The sequence below is a fragment of the Rhincodon typus genome, chromosome 26, assembly GCF_021869965.1.
Source record: "Rhincodon typus isolate 14 chromosome 26, sRhiTyp1.1, whole genome shotgun sequence".
In the NCBI taxonomy this organism is placed as follows: domain Eukaryota; kingdom Metazoa; phylum Chordata; class Chondrichthyes; order Orectolobiformes; family Rhincodontidae; genus Rhincodon; species Rhincodon typus.
In genome coordinates, this window is record NC_063357.1 from 36,606,589 (window position 1) to 36,620,293 (window position 13,705).

General features: G+C 37.5%; 1 protein-coding gene across 8 annotated transcripts in view; it reads left to right on the top strand.

Annotated features, from left to right (window-relative positions):
- Positions 1–13,705, top strand: part of LOC109928685 (general transcription factor II-I-like) — a 141,438-nt gene that overhangs the window by 26,989 nt on the left and 100,744 nt on the right. For all 8 annotated transcript variants that reach the window (XR_007264808.1, XM_048612434.1, XM_048612435.1 and 5 more), the window contains exons 2-4: positions 1,188–1,291; positions 5,498–5,636; positions 11,120–11,257. Coding sequence is in view for 7 of the 8 variants with exons in the window: in XM_048612434.1 (XP_048468391.1) it covers positions 1,193–1,291; positions 5,498–5,636; positions 11,120–11,257 (376 nt within the window). In the remaining variant the exon portion in view is untranslated. The remainder of the gene's footprint in view (positions 1–1,187; positions 1,292–5,497; positions 5,637–11,119; positions 11,258–13,705) is intronic.

Below are 13,705 nucleotides of genomic sequence, written 5' to 3' on the forward strand. Positions count from 1 at the left end.
ATTTCTGATGAAGGGTCTAGGCCCGAAACGTCAGCCTTCGTGCTCCTATGATGCTGCTTGGCCTGCTGTGTTCATCCAGCTCTACACCTTGTTATCTCAGATTCTCCAGCATCTGCAGTTCCTACTATCTCTGAATATAGTCATAACTAATCCAGTCTCTGTTGATATGTCAGTGCCACCACCACACAGACACCCACCTCCCCCCGCCCCACCCACTATTCCTGGGAGCCAGTCTGGTACACCTTTTATTAGCACTTCCTCAGTAGCCAGAACATCCAACCTAAGAGACCAAAAATGTGCACAGTTCTCCAGATGTCACCTTATTAGTGCCCCTTACAGTTGCGGTAAGATGTCCCTGCTCCGGTACTCCAATCCTGTTGCTATGAAGGACAACATATCGTTTGCCGCCTTCACTGCCTGTTGCATCTGCATACTTACTTTCAGCAACTGGTGCATGAGGACTTAGTCTCAGTCTATCCTGACTGAGTTGGTTCCAATTTCTGTAGGACACCTCGGTGTGTCAGTAAAGTAAAACAAAACTCCAAATTGTGCAGTAGGCTATCTTTTCTGTTCCAATATCTCTCATCTCTTGTTTGCTCACTCTCCGCCTATTCCCCTCTCTCTCTGTCTCACAAGGGTGCTTTTATTTGTGAATAGGGGGATAGAGTTTAATTCTACAAAGTGGCTTAGTTGTTTTGCCACTGAATCAAAGATATTTTATAATAAATGAGTTATTTTTGAGTTTTGTTATGTCCCCAGCTGATGTTATTAGTGGAAAAGTCAGATTGTAAAACACAGGGTAAATAAAATCCCATTAATCCCAAAGCATTCCTTTATAAATATCAATGCACCTTGATTCTGAAAATCTGAAGCAAACACGATGCTGGAGAAACTCCGCAGGTCTTGTAGCATCTGTGGAGAAAGAAATATAGTTAATGTCTCGAGTTCAGTATGACTTTAGAAATTCTGAAGAATTAAATATTAAGAACAATTATTTAATTTTTGGCAGCATCATTTGGGAGCCAAGGTGAAATTTATAACCCTAATTTGTATTGAATCATAACTCAGTTAATTTTAGTGATTTACATTTTGCCTGAATTTTATGACTGGGAGTTAGCATTGTGTCTTTGCTATATATATGATTATTTTAATGAATTCTTGTCTTCTCCCTTTATTCCTATACTCAGGAAACATGGCACAAGTTGGAACTTCACCAATTATACAGGAGGAACCCTCCAGCGCTGAAAATCTTCTGGCAGTAAAATTCCTTATGTCAGCACTGGAGTCTATGGTAAATCATTAGGAATTTATAAGATTATTGTTTATTAACAAACCTATGAATTTTAGCAATCTTGTGCTACATAGGCACTTCTACTTTGTGTTTCAAGGGATTTGAGTCTTGGAATAAGAACATAAGAACTAGGAGCGGGAGTAGGCCATCTGGCCCCTCGAGCCTGCCCCGCCATTTAATAAGATCATGGCTGATCTTTTTGAGACTCCGCTCCACTTACCCGCCCACTCACCATAACCCTTAATTCCTTTACTGTTCAAAAATTTATCTAGCCTTGCCTTAAAAGCGTTCAGCGAGGTAGCTTCACTGGGCAGGGAATTCCACAGATAATTTGCAAAATGTTTTTGCACCACTTGACAAGTTTACTGCAGGTTTCATGCTATATTAGTGAAGGAGATAATTCTAAACAAAAACAAAGTTGCTGGAAAAGCTCAGCAGGTCTGGCAGCATCTGTGGAGGAGAAAACAGTTAACGTTTCGGGTCCGGTGACCCTTCCTCAGAACCCGGACCCATTTTCTGAAGAAGGGTCTAGGCCCAAAACGTCAGCCTTCCTGCTCCTGATGCTGCTTGGCCTGCTGTGTTCATCTAGCTCTACACCTTGTTATCTTTGGAATTGTACTTGCAGTTTTGGGCTTCATCTTATAGGAAGTAACAATCAAACAAACAGTGGAGTTCATGAAGGCTGCTTCACAAACATTTTGGCAAGAGTCCTGCAAAATCTGTCCAAATGACTAAAAACTGTCATTCCTTCTGCTCCTCAGCTCTCAGCTGGTTAACTTCATAAGGCAGGACAAAAAAACTTTTCAAAGTTACCCTGAAGCACAATTGCATTAACCTTGAAGACTGGGAAGAGGTTGCCTTCAATCAACAAAATGGTGGCAGCTTGTCTGTCAAACTACATCGCAGTTTTTAGTCTCAGTGCTTTAATAATAATTCAGAATGGTGACGGCAAAGCAAGTAAAGGACTCTGGATCCCTTACTTTATGGGATGTTGTACGCATGTGCACAAAAATCTGCAGATCAAGAATTAGGCTGATCAGTCATATGAAAATCAAGGTACCAACTTGAGATGCTGTCCTCGAACTGAGGGACAACTGATAATTACTGTAGGAAGGATGATGAGTGGTGGCCAGGATTCAGGGCATAACTGATCCCTCTCAGAATAGTGCTATGGAATCGGTTTATATTAACCCAACAGACAAATGGGATCTTGGTTTGACACATCTTTGGAAATGCCATCTTTTAAAAGATGCAGCAATCCTTTAATACTGCTGTGGAATATTAGCCTTGATTTTTGCCATCAGGTTCTGAAATGGAACTTGAACCCAGAACCTTCTCACAAAGAGGTGAGCAACCAGTATGATGCAGATGACGGTCTTAAATTAGATTCTTTGGCTTTCTTAATTGAGCATGACTGTGAACGTTAATTACACTCCATTTCCACGGAGTTCATTACAAGTGTATCTTCTGGGTGTCGGTCTGGTGTGTACTTAATATTTTGATAGTACAGTAAATGTTGATTGAGGTGCATTGATCTTGTTAAAACATGCACAAATGTGAAGAGATTTAACTTAACAAGAAAACTTGCTTACATTGAGAGTTATGAGACTGAATTGTCTCATGACTGAATTATGAGATTGAAGAGAGACTGAGTAGATTGGGATTATATTCATTGGAATTCATAAGATTGATGGGGGGATCTTATAGAAACATATAAAATTATGAAGGGAATAGATAAGATAGATGTAGAGAGGATGTTTCCACTGTCGGGTGAAGCTAGGACAAGAGGGCATAGCCTCAAGATTAGAGGGAGCAGATTTAGGACTGAACTGAGAAGGAATTTCTTCACCCAGAGTGGTGTTAATCTATGGAATTCCTTGCCCAGTGAAGTAGTTGATGCTACTTCAGTAAGTGCTTTTCTTTAAAAAAAAAAAATTTTGAACAATAAAGGAATTTAAGGGATACGGTGAGAACGCAGGTAAGTGGATCTGAGTCCACGAAAGGATCAGCCATGATCTTATTGAATGGCGAAGCAGGCTGGAGGGGCCAGACGGCCTACTCCTGCTCCTAGTTCTTATGTTCTTAACTGGATACTAAAGTTCGTTGAGTCTGTGATCATGCCAACATTTAAAAATTTTTTAAATGAAAAATGTTCAAGGAAAGAAGAAAAATTGGTAACTGGAAGCACTTAGTACATGGATTTGGGAATACTGCTCATTGGGAGGTTCAAAATGGAACAGTTGGGAGCTGAACAACCTATTTGGATTGTAGTTTTCAATATAATCCTGGGGTAATAATCTTTTGAATTGCTTAGCATGTTCACTTTACTGCATTTTTAGATGGTTGTGGTGTTTAGATTTGTCTTCCAAATGACTAGATCATATGTTTAATTTATTCTAATAAGTTTGTTTGTGAGAGTCAGTGAAGAGTAGGTTGGGGTAAGAGCTCATAAGTAAATGACAATTGAGAAAAATAAGCATTTATTTTGCTACAAGTTGGATATTGATGCAAAAATGGGCTGGCTATAATTGTAGAGTTTAAAGTTAGTCTCTTGTCTTTGTTCTTCCTTTTTTATTATTTGCTCGCATGTAGACCTACTGTTACTGTAATAGCTTTAGTTTTTTTTGTTTCATATGAAATTACCATAAATTTTGAAATAAAGGGTTTCTCGGTGAGGCTGTCTTCCACTATTATTCAACATAATTACTAATAATTGGTTGTATAAGTATTGCTGGAGTTGAACTGCATGTTTCCAGTCTGTGCAGATGTTATTGTGCATAGATTCTTACATATGTGACTTCTACTTGTGTTGAGATTTTTGTGCTTTTTAATCATGCAGTATTTATCTACATTTTTATTGGAGATATCCTTGGATCTCTTGTGCATTTCTCTTGAGTTGCAGAAAACTCTCCAAATTCATTCTACAGTATACTTAGAAGACCTGCTTAGGAAAAGAGTGTGTAGACCTTTTGGACCTTTTTTTGAGCTTGTTCTGCTGTATCATTATATCAGCAGCCAATCTGGCCCTTAATCTCATTTTGCCTGCCTTTTTCTTTGTATCACCCTAATTGCTTGCCTTGACCTTAAGTAATTTTAATTGTCCAAGTGTCAATAACTTTTCTGGGGAGAGAATTCCAAATTTCCTGTGTACAAAAGCACGATTTCAAATCTTGATGGTCTAGCTCCAATTTTAAAGTTTAGCTTCCTTGTTTTGGATCCTCCTAGCAGAGGAAGTGGTCTCTGTGTCGGTTTTATCAAAAACCCTTTATCATCAAATGAAGGTCGAGTTTATGCAACTTTAAAAAATTTAACTCTTTAAATTCTGGCTAATCTGCACTGCAGCAACCTCCATGCCCAAATATAGTTTTTGACGCCCTAAACAGAGTATTGCTACGGATGATATTCTGACCGATGTTTTGTGTAATTGAAGTCCTACTTTAATTTCAACTGTTTAGAGAGAGTGGTGTTAGGCAACTTTCCACTAGCATTTTTTTTATTGGTTTGAAAACTAGCTTTAAATAGTCTGTACACATGGAAATCTTGAACAGCAGGTGTTAATTTTTTTTTTACAAAAGCTGCAAATTGCCTTTATTGGATCCACAGTGAGTGAGTGATTGGATTTCTGCATCAAGCTTCATTTGCTTTCTTCTCATTTGCTATTTGGCCTATATGCCTTCATAGTCTTTGTCCTCATCTGCATAATTCATAGTGCCTTCTAATTTAGTGTTAATTGCACATTTGAGTTTATTTCTTCATCCAAGTTTTGAATAAATATGATGTAAAGCTTGGACATAGTAAAATGACTGTTCTGAGCTTTCTGTTGAGCATCAGAACTTTTGCATTTTGTGAAATGCTGTGATTCAAGTGCAAGGCACATTATGCAAATCTTGGTGATTTTCACTGTATATTAGAAGGTGTACTATACTGCAAAAATATGGGCAAGTCACTTTTCAAAAGTTCTTTTAAGGCTAAGTCAAATAAGTGAATTCTAGGTGCATTCATTGAAATGTTCAGTACTTTTGTCCAGCATTTTAATCAACAACCTTTAGTGAGAAAAGAGAAGCAAGAGTTTACAGACCTTGTTGCTTAAAAGCCTAACTGAAATTTAATGTTGGAGTGATATAGCAAGTGTTTCATTTAAGAGTACTTGAATACATTTTTCTGTAATGTCTGAAAATGTTCACTTAATTGATATTTCCTCTTCAGTGCCAGGAAATTGCAAAGTCAAAAGCTGAAGTGGCTTGTATTGCTGTATATGAGAAAGATATATTTGTCGTGGGGACCGAGCGAGGAAGATCTTTCATTGGAAGCCGAAAGGATTTTCAAACTGATTTTGTCAAATACTGTAAGTTAGTACAATCCCTTTATTTTATAGCTTTGAGTGTCAGATTTGTATGATTTCAAAGATTAATTAAAAGGAGTTTTAGCAACAGCAGTGATCAGGTAAAATAACAATTATCCTAAGTCATTGTTGTGTTAACTCAGTGTTGATGTTCCAGTGATCTTGCTGATCTTGTCTAGTCAGATTCCTTTGACACCTATTTAAGGAATATAGCAATATTCAGGTTGATAAAGACCATTTCAGTTCATCTGGTTGGTCTAAATAAGTAAGAAATACTGAATGTTTGGCAATTTGAAGTAAAGAAATTAAAAGGTGCAACTTATTATGTTGATTTGGATGTGCCTGTATCTTGAATTTGAGATTTCTATAGGACATTAATGTTCAACAATTTTTAAAACCTAGATTTTTCTCACAACATTCATGCTGAGTTACTTGGTGAATTGTGAAACTTGTAAATGTTAACACAGAATGGGTCCACTTTTGTTTGTCATTATATAAATGATTTGGATGAGAATATAGAAGGTATAGTTAGTAAGTTTGCAGATGATACCAAAATTGGTGGTATAGTGGGCAGTGAAGAAGGTTATCTAAGATTACAAAGAGATTTTGATGAATTGGGTCAGTGGGCTGAGGCATGGCAGATGGGGTTTAATTTGGTTAAATGAGAGGTAATGCATTTTGGTAATACAAATAAAGACAGGACTTATACAATTAATGGCAGGGTTGTGGGTAGTGTTGCGGAACAGAGACACCTCTGGGTCCAAGTACATAATTCTTTGAAACTTGTGCCACAAGTAGACAGGGTGGTTAAGAAGGCATTTAACGTGCTTGACTTTGTTGCTCAGATCTTGAGTATAACAGTTGTAAAGTCCATGTTGAGGTTGTACAGCACATATTAGTGAGGCCTCTTCTGGAGTACTGTGTGCAATTTTGGTCACCCTTTTGTAGGAGGGATATTATTAAACTGGAGCAGGTTCAGAAAAGATGTACCAGGATGTTGCCGGGTATCGAGGATTCAGAACTGGGCTGGAGTGGAAGAGGTTGAGGGGTGAACTTGGAGGTTTATAAAATCTTGATGGTTATAGATAAGATGAATAGCAAAGGTCTTCCCCTTAGGATGGGGGAGTTCAAAACTAGGGGACATATTTTTAAGGTGAGAGAAGAGCTTTTAGAAAGGACCTGAGGGGCAACTTTTTCTCGAGGGTGGTTTGTATTTGGAATGAACTGCCAGAGGAAGTGGTAGATGCAGGTACAGTTACGACGTTTAAAAGATATTTGGATAAGTTTACGACTGGGAAAGGTTTAGAGGGATATTGGCCAAGCGCTAGTTAGGATTAGTTTAGTTTACGAATATGGTTTGCATGGACTAGTTGGACCGAGGGGAACGTTTCCATGCCACATGACTCTATGACTCTGACAATATTGTGTACTGATCCACCTGGTTTAGAAATGTTAAGAATCAGAAGAAATATTGCATGGGGATTATTCTTGAATAAAGTGCTATTTAGGAAGCAAAGGAAAGTTTCTTTGTATATTTCTGTTAAATCATGAACTCACTCTAATTCTTGTCACTTTGTCTCCTCTTGGCTCTTCACCTGCCTGTGTCTGTCTGTTGTTGAAAAAGTGGACTTCAATTAGCGCTGTTCTGAGAGTGCCAGATATATTGCCCATCCCAATTTCCCTTGAGGTGATGGTTGGGAAATTCTGTCACAGCAGTGAATAGGAAAAATAACAATTATCCTAAGTCATTGTTGTGTTAACTCAGTGTTGATGTTCCAGTGATCTTGCTGATCTTGTCTAGTCAGATTCCTTTGACACCTATTTAAGGAATATAGCAATATTCAGGTTGATAAAGACCATTTCAGTTCATCTGGTTGGTCTAAATAAGTTAGAAATACTGAATGTTTGGCAATTTGAAGTAAAGAAATTAAAAGGTGCAACTTATTATGTTGATTTGGATTTATAGGCAAAGAAATTAAAATTTTACATTTTCTTTAATTTCTGCACCTGTTTTAAAATTTTTGAATTCCCTTAACTTACTGCTTTGTGGATTGCTCAGTCTCTTGAGAAATTGGAAACAGGACTAAATAGAAAATGCTACAAAAGTTCGCATGTCAGACAGTATTTGTGGAGAGAAGGAGTAGTGAGTTTTTCTCAGTTGATTACATGGGTAGAATTATTCTAACTGCAAATTGCTCATTGTAGCAGGTGATACACAAATGTTACAGGAAGTGAGAGATGGTAAATATTTTCCATAAGACTTTTTTTGATATTGCTTCGAGATTGGAGGTCTGCACTGTTCCGGAACTGGAAATAGTGGACCTTTTTTTTTCTGTGATTTGTTTTTGTAACTTTTCCCTTGGTTTCAATCAATTTTGGATCGCAAAGTGTATTTTTGAATTTAAAAATTGCCCTTTTCAATGCCAGGGCTTCTATATGCTGCGTTGGTGAGAAACACAGCCTTTTCGCGTTCAGCAGTTGCTGTGTTTACATTGTTGCAATAAATTACTTGTGCATGCTGCAAGCACAAAATGGCAAATTGTGTATCTGCAGTTTGATTTTTCTGTCCAACCTTTTGCTAAATGTCAGCAGTACAAAAATGAAAAATGTTTTCTCTGTACAATTTTTGCTGGAATAGTACAGTCATTGTAATATACAAAGTTTTTCTATGTTTATAGAAATTTATTTCAAAGATTAAGGATCATCCATCACACACTTGTTTTGCATTTTTAAGATACAACAATGTTCTTGTATCTCGTAGATAATACAGAAGATATATTTTAATTTGGCATTTCATTGGGGAATAAAGGAAGGAAGTAAAGAAAGAAAGTGGGATGTGTTTGGGATCAAGAAAGAATTGCATTCTTGATAAAAGGTCTTGTTTTCTAGTTCAGTTTTTAAAAAAACTGTAATTGCTTTGATTGCAGGCCTTGTGGTTTATAATTTTTAAAAATTCCTTAATTATTTTTAAATAAACATAGTAGTTATCTGATGTAAAACCACATTTTGAGACTAAAATTATTCTCCACTGGTATGTATGTTCTTTACTAATACAAGTTTAAGTATACTGAATGTCAGAAGGCTGAAAATCCAAGATTTAAGCCCAGCTCGTTCCAAAGTTTTTCTTAAAAGGAAGTGGGTTCTCTATCACTGCAAGATGACCGTGCACATTCCTCCTTCAGCTCCAAGTGCACATTAAATGCTGGGTAATATAGCAAGATATTCTTGTAGTAAAAACACTATCAAGCCACCAGAATTAAAATCCAGTTGTAAGCCTAGCTGTTTACTCTGATAAATTTTTAAAATTGAATTGTCAGGTGTGAATCTTGCCTATTGATTTCAATCAGTTGCAAAATTATTCAGTTGATTACACAGTGCAATATCATTGATATAAATTCTGATAGTGAACTGTTCACACATCATGAGCTGAATTATAATGTCATACAGCACAGAAACACTCTTTGGTCTAACTCGTCCATGCCAACCAAGTTTCCGAAACTAAACCAGTCCCACTTGCCTGCATTTGGCAATTGGGATCCAACTGGCAATTGGGTAATTTTGCATCTGATGATGTGTAATAGACAGGTAACTGATCTCCTGGTAAAAAAGTGCAGAATTTTGCGTTTGGGGTTTGAGAGGGAGGAGCTTGGTTGGAGACAACAGTTTAAACTGAAGGTAGTTACAAAGGAATGAGGGTACAGCTAGGTGGAGTGGACTGGACAGGACAATGAGTTTAACAGCAAAGACTGTTGAGGAGCAATAACTGACATTTTAGAAAATAGTTCGTAGCTCACAGCAAAGATATATTGCAGTGAAAGAAAAGAAGGGATTCTAGAAAGGGGATAAGTCAACCATGGTTAACCAGGAAAGCAGAGGATAGCATCAAATTGAATTTTATTTTCTTTCAGTGTGGCAAAGATTAGATTAAAAACCTAACAAGGCAAGCAAAAAAGGAAAAATACAAACTTTGAGGGTAAACTTGCAAGTAACATCAAGATGGACAACAAGAATTTCTTTATAAAAAGGAAGAGCAAGGCCAATGTTGACTTCATTCGAGAAGGTTGGGGAAATGATGGGGAACCAGAAGATTGCGGAGTTGTTGGTAAAATACTTCATATCAGTTTTCACAGTAGAAGATGCTAATAACATTCCAAAAAATTCTAAAGGGGCAGAAAGGAGCGAAAATAAATACAAAAACTATCGCTAGAGGTCAAAGAGCTAGGGAAACTAATGAACATAAAGACCGACCAGTTCCCTTTACTTGATCAGATGCATCCTAGATATTAGAAGAATTAACTATAAACTGGCAGTAATCTTTCAAGAATCCTTATCTTGTGGAAAAATCGCAGAGGATTGGCAAACTGCCAGCATAACCCTTTGTATGAAAAAAAACAACTGGTAACTGTAGGCTAGTTAGCTTAACTTCAGTTATTGGGAAAAATGCTGGTGCCTATTATAAAGGGTGTTACAGCAGGGCATTCAGAAATACATAATAACATGAAGGGGCAGTCATGCATGACAAGTTTATTAGGATACTTTTGAGGAGGTACAAGCGGGATAGATAAAGGGGTAGCAGTGTCTGTAATATATCTGGATTTTAACATGGTTGATAAGGTACATGTTAGGCTACTTTAACATGGTACAAGCTTATGGTATTAGAGGTTCCATGTTTACATGGTTAGAGGATTGGCTAACTAATAGCAGTCATGGGATAAGGGACATTTACCATTTTGCAATCTGGAAAATCTTATTAAAACTATGCAAGGCAGTAGTCAGGCCACTGCTAGAATAGTGCGGACGGGTTTGGTCCCCTTATCATTTTTTAAGTTCATCCATGTGATTTTTGTGTCACTTGCCAGGCCAATATTTATTACCCATTCCTAATTGCCCAAAAGACAGTTAGGTGTCAGTCACATTGCTGTGGTTCTGGAGTCATGTGTAGCCAGACCAGGTAAAGATGATGTATGTCCTTTAGGGAAGGAAACTGTACAGGTGTTACAGGCCGTCCAAAGAGGATATACAAGGCTAATGCTGGGAGAGGTTGAGAAGATTGGGCATGTAAGAATGAGGGGCAACCTTATTGTAACCTACAAGGCCCTTGCATGATTGATAGGGTAGACACGAAAAGGTTCCACCCCCCGCCTTGTAACTGCACTCTAGCTTGTTATGGTTATTGCATTTAATTTGCAATTGGCCTGGTGACAAATGTTATACATTTATCCCATGGGAGAATTAAAAAGAATCACTTTCCAGCCATTGGGCAGCTTATGCTTGTAACATTCAGGATGCTTGAACATTTATTGAAGTAGTTAGAATAAATACTAATTGGGGAGTATTTCAGTCCTAAATGTGGGTCATATTAGATAATGAATTTTTAATTTCTACACTCCTTTTTTAATAAAAGGTTTTTCAATACAACAGGTCTAAATACACTTGCCCTGAAATGTTGGCTTGCTTAATTTTAAAGAGTTGTGATTTAATTTCAGGTGTGGCTGAGGAGCAAAAAGCAGCAGAAAAGCTCAGAAATGAAGATGTTCTTTGTGTGACACCAGTTGCAGTGGATAATCAGGCTGACATGAGAACAAAAAGAAAATCAGTTGAGGAGCTGTTCTCTTCACTCTATGGTACCGTCATGTTTCATACTGCCTGTGGGGAATAAATTTATATTGATATTTTGTGATTTTTGTTGATCTTGTTCAGTTGAATGAAGTCACTAGTTACATTTCAAAGGGAAGACTTTGCTTACTTTTGTGTCTCAAACTCACCAGTAACACTTGCAGGACTGGTAAACAATAACATAGATTCTTTTACTTAAAGACTAATGCTAATCAATACAAGCTACTGATGACCTCTACAAACACGTCCAACCTAAGGATTCAACATGCAGGTGCACACTCCTAGTTGCTTCTTGTTTTATATCCTCTTTCGGTGATTATGGCATATACATTATTTGTGTATTGTCCAGAGCAATGTTATAATGTTACCAACAAGATTTCGCCATTTGGAACTTTTACTACAATTAATGGAGAACGATAATTAAAATAAAAAGGTAGATTTCACTTTTAAATATTTGTTCCAACGAAGACACATCTTGTACAACTTGTGCACCGACATTACTTACAGCAACTATAACATGTACACTTCATAACTTTGACTGGTATGTACAATTTCTCACTTTTGCCACACCATCAATTCGGCCATCACTTTTCAGTCACTTGGTTCCTTTTTGTGTCAGAGGCCCCTGCAGATACTGTCACCTGAACAACACACTTCTGCAGAATCTCCTTATCTTGGTTCATAATATCTTTCACACAGTTTCCCTGGAGACTTCATTATCTAATCTCCCTAATAAATCCTGTTAACTAGGCTGGTTGGCTTGGCAAAACTAAAGCTGCAACAGCAAAATATTTCACTTCACAATTCATGCTCAAACACTGCCTCTGGCTTTCTGTCCTATATTACATGCACATAGCTCCTTGGAAATACACCACCTTTCTCTGTTCCCTCTGCTGCTCTCCTGTGTGTCTGGTCACGTAGCTTTAGCTGTTGCGTTCCTTTTTGATAATTGCTTCCAGGTCAAGGAATGCCAAGGCACATTGATCAGGACTATTTCTTAAAATTACAACTGGTGCCTCTAAAATTGATGTAAACTCTTTAAAGTCCTTTTGAAATATTCTAAGTACAGATTTTAAAGAAATTGCACCATTTCCTATTATGCTGATCTAGTTCAACCATCATATGATAATGAGCAAACCAAACAGGTTTGATTGCAAATGATGCATTACCATGACTTCAAATGATTTTACAAACTAATAGTTAATAACATGTGAAACTAAATTAGTGGCTATGTACTCTATGCACCTAGCCTGTGGTGGGAACTCTAGCTAATTCAAAGGCATGGCTCCAGTCTTTCTAATGGATTTGGTTCAGATTACACTTGTTTGTGTGTGTTTGTACACAGCAGATTGTACGACAGTATAAAACATAACTGCGGATGTTGGCAATCTGAAACAAAAACAGATTGCTGACCATTTTCCCTTTTTTATTAATCTGGTGTTTTAGTATCATTTTGATGTTTGCCCATTTTTGTTAACTTAAGAATGTAATGTTTTTTTAAAAATAAAAATGGTTTCAAGCCATTTGATTCACTGTAGCTCACTGCTTTAGAAAATGAGACCTTGGTAACAACTTCACTGTTTTTACTGTGTCCTGATGTTTGCCTTGATTGCTGTGTTTCGTGGATTATTTTGAATAAAATGCAAGTTAAAGGACTTATACACTTTAATGGTAAGGTCCTGGGGAGTGTTTCTGAACAGAGACCTCAGAGTGCAGGTTCATAGTTCGTTGAAAGTGCAGTCGCAGATAGATAGGAAAGTGAAGAAGGATTTTGGTATGCTTGCTTTTAACGGTCAGTGCATTGGGAGGTCATGTTGTGGCTGCACAGGACATTGGTTAGGCCATTTTTGGAATGCTGTATGCAATTCTAGCCTCCCTGCTTTAGAAGGATTTTGTGAAAACTTGAAATGGTTCAGAAAAGATTTACAAGGATGTTGCCAGGGTTGGAGGGTTTGTTTTATGGAGAGCTGAATAGGCTGGGACTATTTTCCTTGGAGTGTCAGAGGCTGAGGGGTGACCTTTTATAGAGGTTTATAAAATCATGAGGGGCGTGGCTAGGGAAATAGACAACGTCTTTTCCCTGAGTTTGGGGAATCCAGAGCTAGAGGGCACATGAGAGGAGAAAGATTTAAAAGGGACCTAAGGGGCAACTTCTTCACGCAGAAAGTGGTGAGTGTATGGAATGAGCTGCCAGAGGAAGTGGTGGAGGCTGGTACAATTACAACATTTTAAAAATCACTTACAATTACAACTTTTAAATGATTATATGAATAGGAAGGGTTTCGAGAGATGTGGGCCAAATGCTGGCAAATGGAACTAGATTGATCTAGGATATTTGGTCAGCATTGACGAGTTGGACCAAACGGTCTGTTTCCATGCTGTAGGTCTGACTCTATAAATACTTTCCCATTCATTTAATTCAGTTTCTTTCAAAATTAAAACTGAATTAGTTGCAA